The sequence below is a fragment of the Macrobrachium nipponense genome, chromosome 21, assembly GCF_015104395.2.
Source record: "Macrobrachium nipponense isolate FS-2020 chromosome 21, ASM1510439v2, whole genome shotgun sequence".
NCBI classification, from domain to species: Eukaryota; Metazoa; Arthropoda; class Malacostraca; order Decapoda; family Palaemonidae; genus Macrobrachium; species Macrobrachium nipponense.
Window position 1 is genome coordinate 29,191,999 of NC_087212.1, and position 23,379 is coordinate 29,215,377.

Sequence of the window (23,379 nt, forward strand, 5' to 3'; positions counted from 1 at the left end):
CCACTATGGCACAATACTTTCCCATGGATCATTCATTTCCAGAATGGATACAGCAGCCCTTCTTGGCAGATATGGATGACGATGATAACCTAAAGGAGGAGCTTATTGATCTGCAGGTGAACCAGGGTTGTCAAACAAAATTTCGCACACTACCGCTGTCAGGTTTCTGGTGTGATCAGTTGGTAGCATACCCTGGATTAGCAAAGGCAGCGCTGGAAATGATCATCCCATTTCCAACTACCTACCTCTGTGAAAATGCTTTCTCCACCATGCTCCAAATCAAAACAACTGCCCGGAACCGACTTCAAATTGGGTTGCTTCATGATATGAGGGTGGCTCTGGCCAACACAAAGCCTCGAATTGAGAAACTAGTTGCATATAAGCAACAGCAAAAATCACATTGATGTATGTACAGTATGATTGATTACCCAGTTGTACATATTTAAATCCATGCAATTTCATTTTTTCTCTTTTTTATTTCTTTTATAAACAATATTGGTATTTTGTGTTAGTTTTAAGGAATGAACAAAATAAAATTGATCAAGCAGTACACTTCACATTCCTTTATCGTTCTAGTTACCTAGTAATAAGATATTAATAATTAAAATAATTAGGGGGTGCTGGACTGCTTAGACATGACAACAGGGGGTGCTAGGGTTGGAAAAGGTTGGGAAACACTGCTCTAGAGGCTGTGCCAAGCTGCTACCCCGCCTCTCATGAGGCATAGGAAGTACTGTGCTACGAACTCTGTATTTTTTATGTCGCTTCATCTTTACCCGGATGTCATTCGTCTGAAGCCGGGATTGACTTTGGAGCAGGTGAGGTCAGTAGCTCCATCCTTGTCTCCACAAGATGCCTCAGTGTTGGAGCCTATGGCCGCCTCCATGTTGCAGATGGTTTCTTGGCTGGACTTCAGGTCCACGGTCATTGCCAAGATAGCTTCTGACAGATCCCCAGAGGGGTTGGTTAGTGCTTCCTTTCTTGCCAGTTTGTTGCAGTCTGAGGCAAGGCGTTTTTGTATCTGGCTCACCTTGGTGTTAATTTATGGGCTAACCTTCTCCTGATTAGAAGAGATGCGGCTTTATCCAGGATGGAAAGATCAGTTGACCCTGAGTCCTTGCTGCCATTGGGGAATGGAGATCTTTTGGAATCACAATTTCTGTTCCCTTGGAACGAGCTGGAGGATGCGATAGACTGGTGCCGGGCTGACACCAAGGACAGATTAGTGCACCAGGCTGTGTCTAAGTCAGAGTCTTGTCCTTGGAGACATCTGGCTCCTCCTCCTCCCCCTGCCCAGCAGCAGTCACGAAAATCGTCGCCTGGTAGGCCGTCTAAGAGTTCGGTTTCGGCAGGGCCTCCCCGTTCGTCCCAGCCTAGGTCAGAGGACCAACGTCCCTTTTGCTTCCATTCCTTTAAGCAGAGGTAAAGGGAGTCATCGGTAGGTTAGGTGCATCTCCCTCTCCTGTGCTACAGGTTGGGGGGTGCCTGGTGGGTCATTGGGCCAAGTGGCAGAGTTATGGGACAGAGAAGTGGGTGGTACATGTCCTTCGGATGGGGTATCTACTGCCATTTGACTTCTCTCCCCCTCTCTTGGACAAGCTGCAGCTCAGGAGGGTGTATCCTCCAAATTCTCTGAAGTTCTTGGCTCTCCGGGAGGAAGTGCAGAAGATGCTGGACAAGGAAGTGAGAGAGGAAGTGGTGCATCCGTCTCCAGAATTTACAGTCAAATCTTGGTGCCCAAGGTGTCGGGAGGTTGGAGACCTGTGATCGACTTATCCACCTTGAATCACTTCATCAGGAAGACAGTGTTGGCGGCTGTGAGAGAAGTCAACTTCATCCGGTCAATAGACTTGAGGGACGCATACTTCCAGATCCCTATTCATCTCACGTCCAGGAAGTTCTTTTGCTTATCTCTCTTGGGGACAAGGTCTTCGAGTTCAAAGTCCTGTGCTTCGGGCTGACTACAACCCCTCAAGTGTTCACAAGGGTCTTCTCTCTTGTGTCAAGTTGGGCCCATGCTCAGGGGATCCGTTTGCTGAGGTACCTCGACGATTGGTTGGTCTTGGCAGGTTCCAGGGAAGAGCTGTTGCAGGACAGAGATCGTCTGCCTCGGTTTTGTCTGGAACTGGGCATTGTGGTCAACCAGGAAAAGTCAAACCTCGTACCCAGTCAAAGGATTCTCTACCTGGGAATGGTCATCAATATGGCGGTTGCAAGAGTTTTCCCATCAGATCAGAGGTTGGAAAAGTTGCGAGTGGTGGTGCACGACTTCCTTCAGAACCACATCAGCCAGCTCATCAATGGCAGGTTCTTCTGGGAGTGTTGTCTTCCCTGGAGAAGCTGGTCCCTCATGGGCATCTTCATCTTCGGTCTCTGCAATGGAGACTGGGGAATTCTGGTCTACGGCGGGGGACTCACCCCTGGTAAAGGTTCTTATGTCTCTGGAAGTGAGAGAAGACCTTCGTTGGTGGTTGAATGACCAAAATCTTTTGAAGGGTGTCCCTCCGCATTCTTTCCCAACGGACTTCCTTCAGTTTTCAAGACACCTTCCTCACAGGTTGGGGGCCTCATTTAGGTGGCTACATTGTCTCAGGCGTTTGGAGTTTGGAGGACAAACAGCAGCATATCAACGTCTTGGAGTTGAAGGCAGTCTTCCTGGGTCTGAAGGAGTTTTGGGAGAAAGTCAAGGGTCATTCTGTTGTTCTCATGTCGGACAAAACCATGGTGGTTGCCTATGTGAACAAGCAAGGAGGCCTGGTTTCCTGTCAACTTCACGCCTTGACCGTCGAGGTTCACCAGTGGGCAGTCAGAAGTTCGGTAGAGCTCTCAGCTAGGTATATCCCAGGCAAATGGAATGTGGTCGCAGACAAACTCAGTCGTCGGGATCAGATCTTAGGCACAGAGTGGTCCCTTCATCAGGTAGTAGCAGACAAGCTCTTTCAGGTTTGGGGGAGACCCTTGCTGAACCTTTTTGCGACTCGGTTCAACAGGAAACTGGAGATATTCTGTTCTGTGGTTCCAGATCGTTCAGCGTTAGCGGAGGACCCATTCCAGCATCCCTGGGACAACCTGGAGGTGTATGCTTTCCTTCCGTTTTGTTTGATCCGTCAATTTCTGAACAAGGTAATGAGTTCGCAGGGTCTTGGGATGACTTTGGTAGCCCCTCTGTGGCCTCAGGCAGAATGGTTTCCAGATTTGTCGTTGTTGTCGGAGGTTCCGAGGGAAATTCCCCCTTGGTGGTATCTCCTTTGTCAGCCGCATGCAGAAAGGTTCCACCAGTCAGTAGAATCCCTGTCTCTTCATGGTTGGAGGCTATGAAGTATCTCCTCCGAGCGAGAGACTTTTCTCAGAGAACAGCAGGGTATATGTCCAGCATTCTCAGAAGTTCGACTGCTGCAGTTTACCAAGGCAAATGGGTGATCTACTGTGATTGGTGTCAATCACAGTAGATCACCCACTCGCAACCTCTATTCAACTTATAGCAGACTTTTTAACCTTACTCAGAGATGGGAAACATTTGTCCGTTTCTGCCATTAGAGACTACATGGGCCCCCTGAGTTTAGTGTTAGGTCTTAGAGGTATCGACATCTCATCCTGGGAACTTTCCTTGCTAGTTCAGGGGTTTGAGCAATCGAGTTCTCCTAGGGAGCTCAATCCTCCGTGGGATGTTTCCTTGGTTCTGAGAGGCTTCACGTAGGGTCCATATGAGTCCTTTGTGTTGGCTCATCTGACAGGAACCTGACGCTCAAGACAGTTTTCCTCCTGGCCTTGGCAGGTTACGCCAGTCCACGTTCACCTCTTTCTATCTTGAGGATTTTGCCCACAGATCTATGGACACGTTCTCCCTGGGTCCTGTGGTGGCTGCCCAACAGTTTGTGTAACTCATCAATGCCCTTAACAGGGCACTTTTGTATCTTACCTAAGATGATTGTGTGGATGAGAGAATGAGTGAGTTGGCTGGTCTCTTTCTTTCTCTTGTACCTTTCCTTCTTCCTTCAGACGGGTTAAGGAATAGACACGTCATTCGCTGTACTGGTCCGATACAGAGGAGTAAGGTAGTCATACTGATAGTGTGGTTGCTTGGTATGCAAATAACCAACTCTCTAATTGGTAGCATATGCTCTGCTCCTTGGCAAGGGGGAGTTGGGGGTGGTAACAAACCCTGGTGTATTGGTTTGTTATTGGACAGTCAAAGTTTCTCTTTGGTTCCCTACACAATGATTCTCCCATTTATCATTGTACGTCACTCGCTGTCTGAGTGGTTAGATATCAATGTATCTAGCTTCTTAAGGGCTTCAGTCCCCCTGGAAGTTATTTCTTCTGGAGCTGGACTGGTGGGTAGGTCCCCAGCCAGTTTAGGATGTCTTGTACCTCCCTCCAAGTATAAGTCTATCCTAATGTTAAGACTGAAGGTTTGTTTGCACAAGAACAAATGACAAATTTTCTAAGACAATTTCTATTTTTATAGCTACAAACCTGAGGTCTTAATATTGAACTGCCCACCTCTAGCCGCCCCTCTGTCTGCTAAGACAGGCGTGGGTGCGTGGTCCTTGACCACTCTTAACCTGATAAATGCACACGTTGCCAGATCTCACAAGATTCCTTGCTTTCATCTGCGATTTAACCGGACCCAGCTAGGTGCCAGAAATTATCCTATTGTTAAGACCTCAGGTTTGTAGGTATGAAAAATACAAATTGTCTTTAAAAATTTGTCATATTTCAATGTATTTTTGAATTATTACTCTTTTGCTTATAATAATTGATTAAGCTTTTACCTTTTACAAATTTTTTTTGGAACCCTGCAGAGCAATACTTGAGTCAACTGGTTTGTTCTAGATGGGTCTGTTGAAAATTTAAAAATGAAAGCAGAAAATACCAGTTGTTCTGTGATCCTATATCACTCTTATCAGATAAAATAGATGCTTTAAAAGAAACCTTGTTGAAATAATGGACCTGGGAAATGGATAGTTAGTACTTTGGAGTTGTCCAGCTTCCAGCCAACCTCAGATATCAAGTTAAGGGAACAAGTTCTTGAAATTCAGTCAGTCATAAAAACTTTGTTTATCCAGTATTTAAATTTAAATACATGAGGATGTTGCAGTATTTTTAAGAACAAATCTGTGTAAGCAATAAATACAGTGCATGGGAATCGGTAGCAGCTGATTTGTCTTAAGCTACTTATTGCTAAGTATCATACTCATAAATTGCTTGAAGAGCAAAAGAGGTTGATAGATGTTCATAACTAGATGCAACATTGCAATGAAGTCCATTATTCGTCAAGCTCTGTGTTTCAAGACTATTTGCTGAGTCTGTTGTTAATAGTTAAATTATTTAAGAAATAATTGGTTATTTCCCAATATACTGTACATTGTAACACGGACCAAGTGGATATTACTTGTTTTGAGTCGCCTCATTTTATTTTGATGTTGTGATGATGTCTGATACTTGAAACAAAGTTCAATACATACTATTCTTAAATCACACAGCAAAACAGTGGTGGTTAGGCTGCTGGTTCTAATTCCAAAATATGTGAGGATGAGCAGCACAGAAGTTGCTGATAGAATGTGACACTATTGGGAAAATTAATCTGAAGTGAAAATTGTATTGTGGATATTGTGCAGCAAAATTATGTCAAGTTGTTTGATAGTTTCTTCCTTCTAATTTTCTTCTAAGTAGATGACCTGGGGGATCAGGGTATATGCCTTATGTCAACAATACAAATGCATGTTTATTACAACCTTGATTCAAATTTTTCTTAACATAAGGGAATTTGTCATCCTGCATAGCAAACTGGGAGTAACAGTATTTGCTCTTATTTTAGTGAAATGTATTTAAATTTTATGTCTAAAGCTACTTTCTTGGAGAGTTATTTGTTACACATCCAAGCTCGTTGTATTTTCAAAACTTTTTGTATGTATATATAAAGCTTAGAATATTGCAATAATGGAAATATATACTAAAAAAACAGGAATATTTTAAGGCAAAGTTTTTTTTTTCTGCAATGGAATTTACTAGGCTGAACAGTAGACTAAATAATTTGCATGCCCGCAGACATTTAGCATATGGCAGACTGTACTTTTCACTGGTGGCATGGAGAGTTTGAAAACTCCTAAAAAAGGAAATAGTTGTGGACTTTTATACCCACAAAGTCTGCTGCTTTGTATCTGTTCACTAAACTCTGGTTATATTGTATTTAAGGAACATCTGTTTTTACCAAGAGAAAGTATTAATTAATAAAATATTTTAGGGACCAATTGACATTTCTTAGCCTATGCTAATGATCCCCTTTTTTTTGTACATGAACTTCCCTGCCAGATATATACTTAGCTATAGTCTCCGACGTTCCGACAGAATTTCAAATCTTGCGGCACACGCGACAGGTAGGTCAGGTGGTCTACCTACCCGCCGCTGGGTGGCGGGCGTATGAACCAATCTATCTCTCAGCCAGATTTTTTCTGTCGCTGAAGCGATAACAACTGTTGTCGTTTCTTCCGATATATTCCTTCATTTCTCCTTGCCTGGAGATTGATTTGAACATTTTGGTGACGTATTCGCTCTATGTTGGCTTGGCATACGCTGATTGTGGACCGTTATTGACTTTGCGCTGGATTTTCCTGTAGAATGTCTGATTTTGATTCTGTTTTCCAAAACTCCGGTTTTGTTTAGAGTATGTGTGACCGATGGATGTAAGGTGAGGTTACCGAAAGCTGCGGTGGACCCTCACACCTTCTGTGTTAAATGTAGGGGAATGAAGTTTCGTTTAGTAACCCGTGTCAAGAGTGTGAGGTTTGGAACGAAGATGAATATAAGGCTCTTTCTTCTTATATTAGGAAACTTGAAAGGGATATGGTACGTAAAGCTTCTTCAAGGAGCTCGAGCAGGTCGAGAATGAGTGAGAATGAAACTAACATTAATGTAGTTTTAGAACCTTCCTCCCAGTCTCAGCTCCTGCTCCCCGCCACCGAAGCCGTAGATTCGTCTTCGGAGGCGGCGGCCTCAAAAGCTTCCTTGTGTTCTAAGGAAGACAAGAATCTTCGTACTGAGCAAGGTAAGAGTGTCAGTGATGATAAGGGCAGTGTACCCAGTGATGTGGAGGGTGCGTCTGACCGGCTCCTTAGTGGCCTCCAGGCCATAGACCTCTTCCAGACTCCCAGTTCCAGGGCCGTGGAGGAGGAAAGTTCGAAAGCCGCAGGAGGGCTAGGGAGAGCCCCCACCGGTCAGGCGTCCCCTCGGCAGATCCTGAAGTTCGCTCCCAGGCTGCCTTGGATCGTAAGAAGAAGAATATTCTTCGCCAGTGTTTTTCGTCATCCTCTTCTCCTTCGCCGAAGCGTGGGTGGAGCTCTAAGGAGGCGTCACGCCCGTTGAAGAGGGCTGCGGAGGCTCCCTTCAGTACGTTAGCGTCCAGCCCAGAAGACTTTTCTGATGTAGCTTCCTTCGCAAGCAAAGAAGCCCTAGGAGATCCGGTGATGCCCTCCTTCTCCCGCGCCTCGCGCCTGAGCTTGCTTCGGAAGAAGATCCTGGGGACTCTCCTTCTCGAGTACTAGCGGGCCCTACAAGCTCAGATCACAGCCTTGGCGGACTCCTTGGCATCGAGATCGCGTAGAAGGAAGGATTTGTCTCTCCCGATCAAGAGATCGAGGCGCGTTTCGTCGGAAGAGCGCTCTCCTTGTAATCGGCGTTCTCCTTCTTTTGAGGATTCTTCTACTCATCGTAACATTTCACGAGAGGAACACCACTCCCGCTCGGAGGTGTCGAGACGCCATTCAACGGATAGGCGCTCCTTGGACTATGAAGATATTTCCTCAAATCGGATTCCTGCCTCGGGTAGACGCTCAGCCCCCTTCTGTTTCTCCTTCTTCTAGAGTTCGTGCAAGAAGAGAGAGTCGCGCTCAGGTCATAGAAGACTTGGTTCGTCGTCTCCGTCTCTTCTTTCTTCTCCTCGTCTTCTCAGAGAACCTAGGGAATGCCCTTCTGAAAGTAGGCGCACTTCTCCTTCCGACTACTGTAGTCGGGCGTCGGATAACGTGACTGGTAGGCGCTCATCGCACGGAGTTCGCTCCTCCCCTGTAAGACATCAAGAGTCTAGTAGGAGCCCTGCTCCTGGTAAGCGTCATTCGTTTTAGTAGCTGTTCTCCTGGGGTGGGGAAAGACACCTTGATCCTCGTTTTGCTTCGTTCTCCTAGTAGGGGCGCTCTTCGTTTCTCGAGACTCCCTACTCCTGATCGGTCCTCCTCTTGCTAGAAGTCAAAGAAACGCCGCAAGCGCCCTGATTCTGTTAGGCGCTCGGAGCCTTACAGAACGTTCTCCCCATTGGTAAAGGGGAGACCAGATCTCGCAGAACGCCTGTTTTTCGTTTAAGCGCTCGGAGCTAGCAGCGCTCTCCGCTTCGTAGGCATCAAGAGCCTCTAAAGCGCCCTGCTCCTGAAAGGCGCCCTATTTTTAGCAACGTTTCGCCGCTTGGTAGGCGCCAGGATTCCACTAAGCGCCCTGTGACAGATAGGCGCTCGGCGCCTAGTAGCCGCTCTCCTCACGATCGGCGACAGGATCTTAGCAGGCGCTCTCCTCTCGTAGTTTCCCCTAGGGATAGACTTTGGTCTTTCTAGAGAATGCGAGTTTAGACAAGAATTTTCGGATAAGCGTCCTTCTTTTACAACTCGTCGTTCTCCTGTACGCCTTTCTACTTTGGAATCCTTCTACCTCATTCAAGACGTTTGTCTCCTTCATCGCACTGTACCCCAGCTAGGAAATCATCTAAGGATTCTCATAAGGATCCTCATCCCGTTCTCCTCCTCAAGAAGACCAGGAAGCCTCTGAGGAAGAAACTAATACATCGGCAACAGTTTCTTCGTACAAGAAGCTCACAGAACTTCTCCTTCAGGAGTTCGGAGAGTCTTTGAGCCCTACTGCTCCTCCTTCTTCCACACTCGTTGTTCTCCACAGCGAAAGCAACGAAAGGATCTTCGTGTGAGAATGAAGCCGACTCTTTCTATGAAGAAAGCGCTCAAGAGTTTCGGTTCATGGATGCGTACTAAAGAGGAGCGGGGAAAACAATGTTTGCCTTCCCTCCGAACGAAGCTTTCAGGAAGGACAGGATTTTGGTATGAGACAGGAGAACCCTTGGGACTGGGCCTTCCGTCTTCAGCTGACGCAGATTTTTTCGGCACTAGTAGACGCCACTAGAAGATCAGCTTTGAATTCGGCCAGAACTACGTGGGCAATGAATGAAATGGATCACATTCTAAAAGGCATTTTTAGAGTCTTGGAAGTTTCAACTTTCTCGATTGGTCCCTCGGAGTCCTAGCCAAGAAAACTCAAGGACCGGACAGTTTTCTCCGGAGGATTTGAATTGTGTCTTATCCTGTATGGATAAATCGGTGAGAGATGGGGCCAGCGAAATAGCTTCACTGTTTGGAGCAGGGGTCTTGAAGAAAAGATCAGTATTTTGCTCATTTTTAACAAAGTCGGTCTCACATGCTCAGAGATCGTCTTTGCTTTTTGCCCCTCTCTCTACACAGCTGTTTCCTAAACACCTGGTTCAAGACATTTCGAGGCTCTCTCTGCCAAAGCTAACGCAGGACCTTCTAGCACAGTCTGCAAGGAAGAACCGCGCCCTACCTTCCAGACTAAGACAAAGAAAGCTAAGCCGACCTCTCAGGAAACCCTTTCGAGGGGCATCTACCTCTAGATCCTCTTCGTTCAGAGGTCGGAAACCAAACAGAAGAGGGAGGACTTTTACGAAGTCAATCAAAACCTCCCAAGTAAGACTCAAGTCCTTCAGACAACTGTAGGCGCCAGGCTTTTACAGTTTGCAGAAGTCTGGGCCCAGAAAGACGCAGATGCCTGGACCCTGTCAATTTTGAGGAATGGGCTATCTAATCCGTTTCTCTCGAGGCCTCCCTTGACGAATACCCCGAGGGAGTTGACGGCCAGATACAGGACCCCATCATGAATCAAAAGCCCTCCGACTAGCGGTAGATCAGATGCTGGAAAAGGAGGCGATCGAACTAGTGGCAGATCATCTTTCGGAGGCTTTTACAACCGCCTGTTTCCTAGTTCCGAAATCCTCAGGATGGAGACCGTGTTGGATGTAAGCGCCCTGAACTTCTTCTTCGTCGAAAAGAAGAAGTTAGCAGCACTGGGCCGTCCAGGGGACTTGGATGGGTGTCCTTGGACTTACAGGACGCCTTACTTCCACGTACCAATCCATCCTTCCTCGAGGAAGTTTCTAAGATTCATGATGGGGGGAAGAATCTTTCCAATTCAGGGCCCTGTGTTTTGGCCTCTCCACGGCCCCCAACCCCCCGTCTTTACGGCCATCATGAGGAATGTGGCACAATGGTTCTTCACCTGGAAGGGGTGAGGATTTCGCTCTATCTCGACGATTGGCTTATAAGGGCCAATTCCAGAGATCGTTGTCTGAAGGACTTGAAGAAAACCCTGGATTTGACTTATTCCTTAGGACTTCTGGTCAATCTGCAGAAGTCAAGTCTGATTCCCGCTCAAGAGTGCGTTTATCTGGGGATCCAGATGAACTCTCTGAGTTTTGCGGCTTTTCCGTCACAGGAGAGGATAGCCCGGGACTCGAAAAAGTAACAACCTTCTTAGGGAAAGAAGTATGCACAGTGAGGGATGGATGAGTCTGCTGGGACGCTCTCCTCACTGGAGCAATTTGTTTTCCCTAGAAGGTTGCACCTGAGACCGCTCCAATTCTTTCTTCATCGGAATTGGAGTCGTCCTTCTCAGGATTTGAAGTCTCCTGTCAATTACTCTTCAAATCAAGAAGGAGTTAGCATGGTGGGCGGATCCCGACAAGTTCTCGCAGGGACCTGCCTCTTCAATCCCAGAAACCCAGCCGGTGTTGTTCTCCGATGCGTCGGAAACAGGTTTGGGGGGCGACTCTGGGAACCAAGGAGGTGTCAGGAACCTGGATGGGTGGGGGACCAGTCTTCCTGGCACATCAACAGGAAAGAACTAATAGCCGTGTGGCTTGCTCTGAAGGAGTTCGAGTCAGATGTGACAGGAGCAGTTGTGCAAATAAACTCGGACAACACCACGGCTCTGGCAATACATCATGGAAACAGGGGGGGACGCATTCCTTCTCTCTGTACGAAACAGCAAGAGATCTTCTTCTGTGACAGAAGAAAAGGGGGATAAAACTTCTCACCAGATTCGTACAGGGAGAAAGGAATGTAAGGGCAGATCTCCTCAGCAGGAAAGATCAGGTCCTTCCCACAGTGGACTCTGCACCAAGATGTTTGCAGAGCCTTTGGAAGTTGTGGGGCAGGCCTCTCTTAGACCTGTTTGCAACTGCAAAGAACAAAAGACTGGATCTGTATTGCTCTCCCATCTCGATCCAGGAGCAGATAGGGATAGTACGCTCTCCTACTCCGATTGGAAGGACTCGATGTCTACGCGTTTCCCCCCTTCAAGATTCTGGGGTTGACTTTAAAAAGTTCGCAGAGTCCAGATTCCGCGAGGATGACTTTGATAGCTCCCTTTTGGCCATCACAAGATTGGGTTCACAGAGGTGCTGGATGGCTAGTGGATTTTCCAAGATCGCTTCCTCTAAGGAGCGATCTACTCAGAACAGCCCCACTTCGACAGGTACCACAAAAACCTCCCCGCTCTCAGTCTGACTGGCTTCAGACTGTCCAGAAACTGGTCAGAGCGAAAGGCTTCTTTTCGTCAGCAGCTGCTAAGGCAATCGCTAGAGCGAGGAGGTCTTACACATTACGAGTGTACCAATCGAAGTGGGATGTCTTCAGAAGATGGTGCAAGAGGAATAACGTTTCCTCTTCCAGTACCATCCTGTGAAATCAAATTGCAGACTTCTTTTATTCTTAAGACAAGAATGTGGCTTAGTCGTTTCGACGATTAAAGGCTATCGTAGTATGTTGGCGAATGTCTTCAGGCACAGGGGCCTCAACTTATCGGAAGATAAGGACCTACAGGACCTTATTAGGTCGTTTAATACAACGAAAATGCAGTATCTAAGACACCTAGCTGGAATTTGGATGTAGTCCTTCAATTCCTTGGGTCCTCTAGGTTTGAACCCCCTAATTCAGCCTCATTCAGAGACCTTACCAGGAAGACTCTGTTTTTGATGGCTCTAGCTTCCGCCAGAAGAGTGAGTGAGCTTCAGGCGATTGATGGTAATGTGGGTTTTAAGGAGGACTCTCTCATTTGCTCTTTCCTTCCTGGTTTTCTTGCAAAGAATGAGAACCCATCAAGTCCAATTGTGGCCAAGAACTTCGAGATTCGTGGGTTATCTTCTTTGGTAGGAGAAGAACCCGAGAGAACTCTTTGCCCAGTGAGAATGGTGAAATACTACCTTAGAAGAAAAGAGCAACTGAAGCCACCGAGAGGTCCTGTGGTGTTCAGTAAAAGACCCTACTCGTCCATTGTCGAAGAACGCATTGTCCTTCTTCTTGAGAAGCCTCATCAAAGAAGCACACGGATCCTGCAGAGAAGAACATCTTAGGCTTCTTAAAGTGAAAGCACACGAAGTAAGAGCCATAGCAACTTCTCTTGCTTTCAACAAGAATATGTCTGTGCGAAATCTGATGGAGACAACATTCTGGAGATGTCAGTCAGTGTTCGCGAACCACTACTTACGTGATGTGAGAATCACTTACGAAAAATGCTTCGCCTTGGCCCGTACGTATCTGCGGATTCAGTGCTGGGGCAGGGAGCTGGAACTCATCCTGTTTTTAGTAGTATAAATTTTTTCCCCCCTTGTAGTTTGTTGTTGTTGGTTGCCTTAAAGAGGATGCATGAATGGCATCTCTTTAGGTCGTAATACTAATCTTTAGTAGTTTGGTTAGGTGGTCTGATGAATGTGGCTCCTTGCAGTAGTAGTGGTTAGACCTGTTAAGATAGGGACGAACTCCCTTTAACAGGATCCGACTTGGATTCTACCACACAAAGGGATCACATATCCCAGTGGTAGATCCGAGAGTCTTTCAGCATCAGGTCACGTCCTAGCTGTAGCTCTCCAGGCAACGCAGACTCAGAGATAATATCCAATGAAGTCTTCTGCCTGAACAGGTAAGAACCAGGTTATTTATACCTACAACATCAGTTGTTTCTTATCTCTCCTTATTACTTTAGCTGTCTCTTACCCTCCACCAATGGTGCCAATCAGCTAAGTATATATCTGTCATGGGAAGTTCATGTACAAAAATGATATTGTTAAACTACAATAAAGTTTTGTACATACTTACCTGGGCAGATAATATACGTCTAACTGGCCCACCCAGCCTCCCCTCAGGAGACAGGTGAAAGAGAAAAAATCTGGCTGGAGAGATAGATGGTTCATAGCCCGCCACCCAGCGGCGGGTAAGGTAGACCACCTGACCTACTGTCGCGTGTGCCGCGAGATTTGAAATTCTGTCGGAACGTCGGAGACTATAGCTAAGTATATATCTGCCAGGTAAGTATGTACAAAACTTTATTGTAGTTTAACAATATCATTTTTTATTTAATCATGGTTACTGTTTAGTAAATGTAAGGTCTTTCTCAAACTTCATTTGAATTCTACTTAACCCCATATTGGCCATTACCCAAACAACACCTTCAGATATATAATATACCTGGCAAGATTTATTTTTCTTTTCTTGTATAGAATTTTGCATTATTGCCATAGATTGCATGTTTAGAACTACACCTGAGATATCCACTAATTTTTGCGTGCGCGCGCACACACACACGCAGTAACTAAAGATTTACGTACTTAGTTTACATAGAAAATTACACTGACATCCCAGAGTCCCTGTAGTATAATAATACTGCATACTAGATATTTAGTAGGTTATTAGATTCAATATTTTTTAAAATTCTTGGTTAGCATGTAACTACAGCCACTAACCCCATAGTTTTATGGTAGCTCTTGATTCAGTTTCTAGTTTTTTTTTTCCTTTTCTTTTAAGCTGACACTGAGTGTATCTTTATTTACTCAATTTTAAGATTAATTTTTAATGAGGTTCATTTCAGTCTCTTTGCCTAAGCATTTTGATAATTGTTTGAATTTTATTTTTTTTCTCTATACCCTTTTTATATTATAGTTAAGAATTTTATTTTATACTTTACAGTAATTAAGTAATAAGTTAATTTTACATTGTGCAGTTCCAAATCTAATTGTGCCAAGGTCATTTTAATTTAACAGTATGCATCATTTTTTTAAATAAAGTTATTTCTACTGAAATTCTCATAAATTCTCATATTAAAATCTAGTCTTATCTTCTTGCAGTTGACCAGCCTCCACCGTATTCTGAGAAACAACTGCCTTACAACCCCAACTATCAGCAGTAATCCCTTACTCATTAAGACTTTTGTGGAAAGTCTGTTGTATTGTAGTATTCACTAGATCCTAGATAATATCTTTAAAGGTGTTTTTTGACTTGCCATGATATTCAAGATCATTTTCAAAGTTTGTAATATAAATTAAACTATTGCATTGTCACTTACAGTGCTTTAAAAAAATATGGCTGTATTGGTTAGTACATTTACATGTATTTGGAATAGCTTACCAATAGTTTTTTTTTTTTTATACCTTTCCTTGTCCAAGGATTGTACCTGTGTGTTTGATCAGTAGTCTTTTTAGATTATTTGAGAATCTTGAGAATCTTTGATTTGCAGTCTGTTTCAGAACCAGTTGTGTTGTTGTATGATAATAATTTTGGAATCTCTCGACCCATTTGTTTAAATATGAAATCAGGAGCGTTGACAAAATACTACTGTTGATTTTAACTTTAGTATAGCTTTTTATTGAAGGTTTCATTATTTAGGCTATAATTGGTCAAATTCTCAGTTTGCCATGGGTTTTCTTAAAAGTTTTTATGCTGAGGATACAGCATGTGCTGATTATACAGAGGTGCCATCATTAATATCCTGTGATAATATGCTTTCAGTTAGTATACATAATTTGGTGGCCAGCCCTTTGAGTTAAGAATTCTGACTCCTGAGGTTTGGTTAAATCAGTAATATTTTTTAAATGACTAATCTTCATCTCCTTCCTATTTTCCCAATCTCCCTCCTCCCTTCTTATAGGTCACTTAAATATGGGTGTGGTTCACAGAATTATCAACTGAGGGGCACATGTTAATTACTTTGTGTAATCTCTTGAATTGCATGGTAGCATTTAGTAATATACAGTATACCAATTTTTATTGCAACAGATGGTTATGGAAATATGAGATTTTTTTGAAGTTTTCACAGAGTAGACTCATAGTTCATACAAACTGCCGTTCTTATTTTGCAGAACACGTTGATTATATGGTTTGCTCCTATCCCTTAAATAAATACGTAAAGGTTTTGTTTGTGATCTTTTGTTGTACAAAGATTTTGGCTGCCTATATTATGGTAACTGAATTTTTTTTTATAATGTTATGACAGTAAACTACCTAATGTATTTTTGTAACCATCATCTGTTGTTTTTATTTATGAAATAGTCATATTGAGATTACTGATGGAGATTATTGTTGGTGGATTTCTTTAAATTCTCTTTGACTCTTTGAAATTAAACTTTGTTTGGTCTTTTTGAAAGTAATTTGAGCCCCTGCATCAAACTCGTTGACCTTCATGGACAAAGTATTAGACTGAGATAACTGCCTTACCTTCATTACTATTCACAGCCAACAGCATTTGTGTAATGTAGTTCCCTATTAGGCTTATGAAAGTATGAATGAAAATATTTTTCTCCAAGCTCATTGTTATTTATGCAGCATTGGGAACAGTTAATGCTTGTAGGTACATGACAGCTGAAAATTGAAGTTTTAATGAGGTTGTTTGTTAAATTTGTAAATTATACAGTAATGGTATTGCCATTGGTGATATGCTGTTTTACATGTTTGACTGTTAATATAAATCCTATTCACATGGAATATAAAATTTGAGAGGAAATATTTTAGATTTACTACAATAAATTATTAATGAGAAGTTCTATTTTTGTAGAATTTGTGTAGGATAATTAAAAGATTAGGTATCTAAGTTATCAAATCTGCTATTACTAAAGATTAGTTTGCATAGCCTCAAACATGCTGCACATATTCACCAACTCCTCTCTTGAATATTTTTCTTTTCAACCTTATACAGCACATATGAGGTGATATGAAAGGTGTATTGGACAATATAGCTTATTTGTAGTATGCTATATATGTGTAGATATACATATACTGTAGTGTGCGTGTATTTTTGGTTTAAATGTTTTAAGTTTATGATTTATACGGTGAAATGATCTTCATTTCTAGAAAGTTATGTCTTAGTGTTTGTTTCATACAGTTTACTTTATCAAAAGCATATTAAGTGTCTTTGAAGTGTTCACAGAATTTTCACATATCTCTGAATAGTAGTTAAAAACCAGACATAAGTGAAATAGGTTAAGATTGTATGTTTTGTCTGAGTATGTAATTTATGCAGTATAGGTGCTTATTTAACTCTGCATGCAGTGGTCACATCAAACACAATAGGCAATGGAAATTCAACACCAGATCGAAGGTTAGTTAATTAGATTTCATTAATATCGTTGTTTATTTGTCATAATAGTGAAGAATCCTCACCAGTTTCTGATCTTTTTGGCTATTACTGTAAATTATAATGTTTATGGTATACATATTTCGTAATGAAGACCAAAATCTCCAGAATGTGATGAAAATATACAGCAAATACCAAAATTAGGGTGAAGATGAAGAAAGTATCCACCAGCACTGTCTTTAATGTATTTACGCTACTAAATGCAGATCAACAGACAGGAGGGCATTCCTCCAAAGATGTAGTGCAGTATACAGAAAATATAGGAAAATTGTATCAGAAACTATTCATTTTTGTTGTTATTTTGACCTTTGATTTTTAATAAGACGGGTGTTTGATGATAAATTTACCAGGTATGTTTGGGGAAAATATCATGAATCTGAAAATAACATAGATCATGATTTTTTTCTCATGTTCATGAACTGAAAATACTCAACTTTGTCTTGCAAGAGCTTGTGTTTTCTCATGTTCATGAACTGAAAATACTCAACTTTGTTTTGCAAGAGCTTGTGGTGCATTTTTATGTGATTTTTAAGGATTCGGCTGGGATCCGTGCAGTCTTTTTAAGATTGTTTAATTTTTACCAAGTATTATTGGAAAAGAATGTCATTTATTTTCCACTTTATTTTTTTACTAACTTTTTTTTTAGGTAAGTAGAATGTATCCTCACATGTCTTAAGTAACTTCAGGCCACTGTGATGGACATCTAGTACAAGCACATCTGATAACCATGTCAGGTAGTCTATAGATTAAAGTTGTATAGACATGTCATTACAAATGTTGCATCTAGCTTCATTTTCAGAAAACATGTTTATCATTTGTTAACATGATTTTGGAAACTGATGATGGTGTGCTGGACAGTGTTTTCTGCACAGATATATTATGCTTGCTTGTAAATTCAGTGCACCTTTGGGAAGCCGCTCTTATTGATAGGTTTGGTGAATTAAATCCATTAAAGAAAAAGTTATTCACAATATGTACATGGTGTTTTCAAAGTGCTGGAGTGTACAGTTATTAGAATGAGCAAGTTTATTAAAATAGGATATTCATTGTTGAAAATTTGTAAGGCTTTATGGTGCTTTTGGTGTATGAGGAGAACTGTATGGTCTTCATTCTTGCTGTATAGTTTTATGCCAGTGAGATTTCAGATTGTTACTTTGGCGTTCTATAAAAGAAGCTTTCAGTTGAACCATACATTATTGTTGTAGCAGTGTAAGTATAATTACTATACTACATAGTATGTCATTGTCATGACTATAATGTCAAGTAATTTGTTCAGCAGAGGCTGTATAGGGCTTGAAAGCCAGGTTAAGGAAGTTGTGGTCTTGTTAGATTCAGTGTATTCAGAACTTCAGTAACATTGAAATCTCTCTCTCTTTTGTTATAGAATAATGTTGAAGCAGCTCAGTCTGAATGAAGATGTGTAGAATAAATGGTGAATAGAGCTTACAGTTATGATTGAGTCTTTAAGAACAGTTTTACATCCTACTTTTGTAAGTGATGATTTGTTTTTTATGCTTTGCAAATTTCTGCTGTTAAGAATGGTTGCAGTAAGTTACCCTTGTAATATTGCTAGTTGGTTTTCATTTATGCCTGATCCTGATGTGGCTGTTTTGTTTTCAGTTCTAGTCCCAATTTGGATTATTATAGTGTTAATAATTTTAGCTTATTGTCATTGGGTAATGAAAGTTTTTTTATATATACATATACATCTATACTAGTTATTTTTTGCCAAGGTTTTTCATTCTTTTACAGTAGTATCAGGAAAGTAAACTTCTAGTATTTTATTATTTCTAACTTTTTTTTTTTTTTTATTTTTTTGCACAAATTAAGCACTGTACCATTCAAGAGCAATAAGTTTTGTTAGTAACTGTTGTTATTTGGAAGGCATTTTTTTTTTTATTCCATAGAAATTTCTAACAGCATTACAAATGTGATGAAAGATAGATTTGTGTAAACTCTGTGGTCTTGTCAGACTTGTGAAAATTAACTGGTAGATTACAGTGGTGTTGGTTCAGTGAGAGGTGTTGCTCTCTAGGAAGTTGCAGAAATGATAGTTGTGAAAGTAACGAGTGGCACAGCATCCTCCTCCATAATGTTTCTGCAATTTTTTCTTGGTTTTTTAATCTCTTCAAATGTGTAATTGAGATTTAGTAAACATTTCTAGTTTTTCTAATGCTGTGGTTACTCTTGTCTGTGTACAGTTTGTGACTTTTATATGTAATCTCATATGTAATAAATGCAATCAGTAATATTGTGTCATTTGACCTTTTTTCAGTGTTTATTCAAGGAAATAATTGTAATAATAATCAGTTACTTTTTTTCTTTGGTTTTGCTTTCCATGTGTGAATCATGGGATTTTTTTTTTTAATAACTTTCAGTTCTAGATAACTGGGTTTATTTTATATGACCAACTAATGATAGATTACAGGTGTTAAACAGCATGTATTCCTGGTTAAAATAATTTTGTCATATTTCATTTTAACTCTTAATGTATCAGGGATATCTCTTAGAGGCTTAGAAATTACCTCAAGTATGTATCAAAGGTAACAGATTATCATAAGTTCCTCAAGATTGAAAATCATAGTAGAGTGAAAGATGTATAATGCAAAAAACAAAAAAAACAAAAAAACAAAAATAGGCAAATTGAATAGGAAGAGGACCCTTTGTGGAAGGACAGGCCTTAGAATGGTTAACAGAATTAGTCATCCTCCCTATACGGAAGTTGTGCCATCAGTGCACCTCAAGCTGTTTACTGTAGTCATTACTTGGGGTTCTTTGCAGCGTCCCTTCAGCCCCAAGCTGCAACCCCTCTCATTCCTTTAATATGCTTTAATGTGCATATGTTCATATCTCTTCCAACATCCTTCTACCCACCCTTTTGGAACAATTGTTTCACAATGTAACTGCAAGGTTTTCTTGTGTTACACCCTTAAAACCTTTACTACTCTTAATTAACATTTCAGACGTGAATGACCTCATAGGTCCCAGCGCTTGGCTTTTGGCCAAAATTTCATGTCCCAATGGAGGAAATGAAAAAATATCAGTAGCCCACTTGTAAACAATACGAGGAATATGGTATTAGGGATGTAGGGGACTTTTTTAAGGAAAATGAGAAGTATTGTGTGGATAAGTATGGGGATAACAAGAGAGTAATGTAGCTTTTTGACAGGATTTCTGTTCAGTATTTATGGGGTAATGATGAGTGTAGGGAATATGCCGTATGAGAGAGTGAAAGAGGATTGTGGAACACGCAAAGAGGATAAAGAGTAGCATTAAATATATGAGAAAACATGATTTTGAAGAGGCAAGAATGAATGTTGGTTAGTCGTTGTCAGTGTGTGTGTGCAGGTTGGAAATATTAGCTAGGAAAAAGTTTGGGGACGAAGGGATAAATGAGTGTAGAGAGTTAGTGCGGAAGTTATTATTGACTGTACCAGAGAGCGTATATGAGCTAGCTTATGAATTTAAAGCCTAAGGAGAAAATGCAATGGAGGAATGAAAGGTAAACGTGTAACAACATTTTAGAAAAATAGTAGAGGATTATGAGCTAGATAGGGTATGAAAGAGAGTAGAAGTGTTAGTGTTAGCTGAGGGTATGCCAGAGTTTAAGAGCTATAGGGAGGCCGTTTTAGAAGGGCCGAGGCAAATGGCAGAGCGAGCGGTTGATAGGAGTGTTAGAGCAAGTAATTTAAGTGTAGTTAACCTTAGAGATTGGAGTGCAATCATTGGAAGAGTAGGGTCCGTTAGTCGTGAAAGAGAACAGCAGTGTTATAGATGTGGAAAGCAAAGAAATAAGAAGAATGTGTGTCGGTGGGCATTGGAAGTGTGTTTCGGGTGTGGGCAGACGGGTCATATAGTGAGTGATTGTGTTAATTGTGCAAAGAATGGTCATTATGCTAGGATGTGTAAAGAACCACTGGCAAAATGTGTTGAATGTGGGATGGAAGGTCATGTAGTGAGTGTATGTAGGCAAAAGAGGATGAGCCAGGCTGGGAATTTGGGAAACTAGGTATAAAAGGGGATTCAGTTGGGTGTGTCCTCGGGTGTGCGGATAGTAAGAGTGATGCATGTGTGTGAAGCGTTGTATGAAAAAGGGTAAAAGTGAGATGCAAAGGAGTATGTTTGGTAGCTTTAATTGATACTGGGTGTAATCTCAATGTAATTTTTAAGAATGGATGTACAAGTTACAGAGTGAGTGTGAAATTAGGAAATGTAACAAGGAGGTACGAGGAATAGAAAATTTAGGTATGCCTGTGGTGGGAATGTTGTTGTGGGAAAATATATAGAAATCGAAGGGGTAGCGATGGATGAAAGTGACTTTTGTTTGATCGAGGGAATGAGTGATAAGTATGAGATGTTGTTAGGGTACAGGTTATTGAAGAAGTGTGGGATGGTGGTCCGTCCGAGCACGAATATGATTGAATTGCATATGAAAGGGAATGTACACCGAGAGTTGTACTTTGATAGGGAGGGGGGGGGGGGGTAAGCAGTAAAATATGGAAGGGGGTGCCGTTGGTTGCGGAAGAGTGTAAAAATGCAGCAAGAAGTCAGAGAAACTATTAGTGTGAAAGTTGCGTGGCGGATAGTCTTGGGATTGTCAACGGTGACAAGTGCGAATATATGGTTGAGGAGGTGTGGATGCGAACAAGTTGGTAAGAGCGAGCATGCGTGTATACGACGGGATTTTAGATATGGAGAATCCTCTGGTTTTTGTAACCTCGTTGCCGAGTGTTAGGAAGAAGCATGAACGGCACAATAAGGGTGTTAGTGTTAGGGTGCAAACGATTGATAAAGCATGTAATACGGATGACTTTGAGGGGATGAATGATACTTACAGTGCATGTGGGTTCGAGTTAACAGGGATAAGTTGGACTTGAGTGGGAAGGAAACCGAGTAGTTAAGAGGTACTAGTTGATAGTATGAATAAATCTTTGCAAAAGTTTGACAGAGGTATGGATGAACTGAGTGGTTGGGTAGCAGACATAAGGGAGATTTTGGGACATAAAAGATGGCGATGAAGTAGTGAATTAAATTTGGGAGAACATTAGTGAGGGAGATAATGGGAATTTGAATGAAAGTGGTTTAGAAGAAGTGAATGGCGATGTAACTGAGAGAGTTTATGAGGGTCCTCAAACAAGATCCAAGGGGCCGGCATCTGAGCATCCTTGGGTGTTGCGGAAAACAATTTAGTGTGGGTGTTGCGAGTGTAAGGAGACGTTGTCATATGTAACGGGGGAGGTAATATGGAGGAGTGATAATGCTAGTTACATTTGATAATGTCTTCGAGAGTTATGTGAGAGAGAGATAAGTGAGAGCGTCGTTGGGTTGAGAGTTTAAATGTTTTCATATGTTTGATATGTCGTGTTTCGTGTTTGGTATTGCTGTGTGATAGTATGTAATTACGTAGATGTTTTTCTGAAGAGTGTGAGTGAGCGAGTGATCAAAAGAGAGAGAGATCGTAATTGGTGGATGGATGATAATGAGTGGTTTAATGGCGGACGTGAGCTTGTGAGTTGTCTGTCGGAGCAGTCGCCGAGGCAGTCTATGAATGGCACAGCGCCTAGCCCTGGGTATCTGGAATCCGGTGTATACATGAATGTGAGAGGTTTGTTTGTTTTCATTGCTGAACCAACCGTCCTGCATGTAAATAGTAACGTAAAGGGGAAAGTATGGCTGTGGGGAAATTTGTCAGCCGGTACGACTAAGGTAACTGTGGGAAGATTGTTTGCTTTCTTGCTTTGCTTGTGATCCCGCCACAGTAATAGTCGGCAAGGGTCTTTTGAAAGATCCTTGTATTGATGGTCAGTTGTAGTGTTTTTCAGGAGTTGTTTTTTGAGTTGGTATTGTAGGTTGTAAGGTTGTTGAGCTTGTGAGTTGTTGAATGAATTGTTGGTGAGCTGTTGTGATTTCTTGGTGTTGTCTGTGTGTGGTCGTATGTGGACTTGTAAGGTTGTTGTTTTAATGTTGCTGGTGTTTGTCTGCGCAGTGATTTGTTGTGTTATTGAGTTACTGTATGGTTAGTTGTTTTATGCTGCGATTCTCGGCGCTTGTGTCTCGACGACCTTACCAGCGGGTGGCACAGTGCCTAGCCCTGAGTATCTTGAGTCTAAGGTGAGTACAAGTGTTTGTGTTGTGTGTGTTTTATATTTATCTATCGGTGAACCAATTGTCCTGTCGAATAAAATAACGTAGAGGGGAAAATGTGGCTGAGGGTCCTTTTGAGAGTCGGTACGATTAACGTTACTGTGGGGAGCTTTGCTTGCTTTGTCGCTTCGCTTGTGATCCCACGACATTGCTCATTGGCAATGTCTTCAGACCCAAATTACAATTAATGTTGGTTTTGATTGAGTTGGTCTTATGCCAGCACGGGCTCTTGCTCATAGAGCAATCCGGCAGTTAATCATTTTTCGATGAGAAGGTGACTTACAAGATATGAACATGGGTATCTTTGTTGTGATCATTGGTCGTACCATTGAAATGGAAGGATTAACAGGCGAGGTTGTAAACCTCTTTAAACCATAAGGTACCGGTCAATAGGAGGGAAAGAACGATAGTAGCGAGTACTGGCGAGTCGGAGATAGCTAGTAAGAAAAAAAAAACTATAAAAATCTGCGGAGTTATTACACCGCATTTTGTTTACTCGATCGCAAATACGCCTCGATCGTTGAGTGGAAGAGACGGATGGAGGAAAGGACAAATTTTTAGTCGTAGAAACAGAAGCGCACCCGGGGTGGGGGGAGCAGCGGCCGTTAAAAGGGCAAGAAGTGAGAAGAAAAAATTGTTTATATGTTAAAGGGAATGGGGAGGGATTTGTCTTCAGGTGTGAAGGGAGAAGTTTCTGAATGAAAA

At 41.9% G+C, this 23,379-nt stretch overlaps 2 protein-coding genes across 6 annotated transcripts in view; both read left to right on the forward strand.

Moving 5' to 3' along the window:
- Positions 1-18,779, forward strand: part of LOC135197882 (protein shisa-5-like) — a 137,825-nt gene extending 119,046 nt beyond the window's left edge. For all 5 annotated transcript variants that reach the window (XR_010310674.1, XM_064225088.1, XM_064225089.1 and 2 more), the window contains one exon: positions 14,249-18,779. Coding sequence is in view for 3 of the 5 variants with exons in the window: in XM_064225088.1 (XP_064081158.1) it covers positions 14,249-14,310 (62 nt within the window). In the remaining 2 variants the exon portion in view is untranslated. The remainder of the gene's footprint in view (positions 1-14,248) is intronic.
- A 1,397-nt stretch (positions 18,780-20,176) lies between these two features.
- Positions 20,177-20,766, forward strand: LOC135197439 (CCHC-type zinc finger nucleic acid binding protein-like). The gene is made up of 2 exons (XM_064224509.1): positions 20,177-20,491; positions 20,701-20,766. Exons 1-2 carry the CDS (start codon positions 20,177-20,179, stop codon positions 20,764-20,766), a joined length of 381 nt encoding a protein of 126 aa, XP_064080579.1.
- Positions 20,767-23,379: the final 2,613 nt, after the last annotated feature.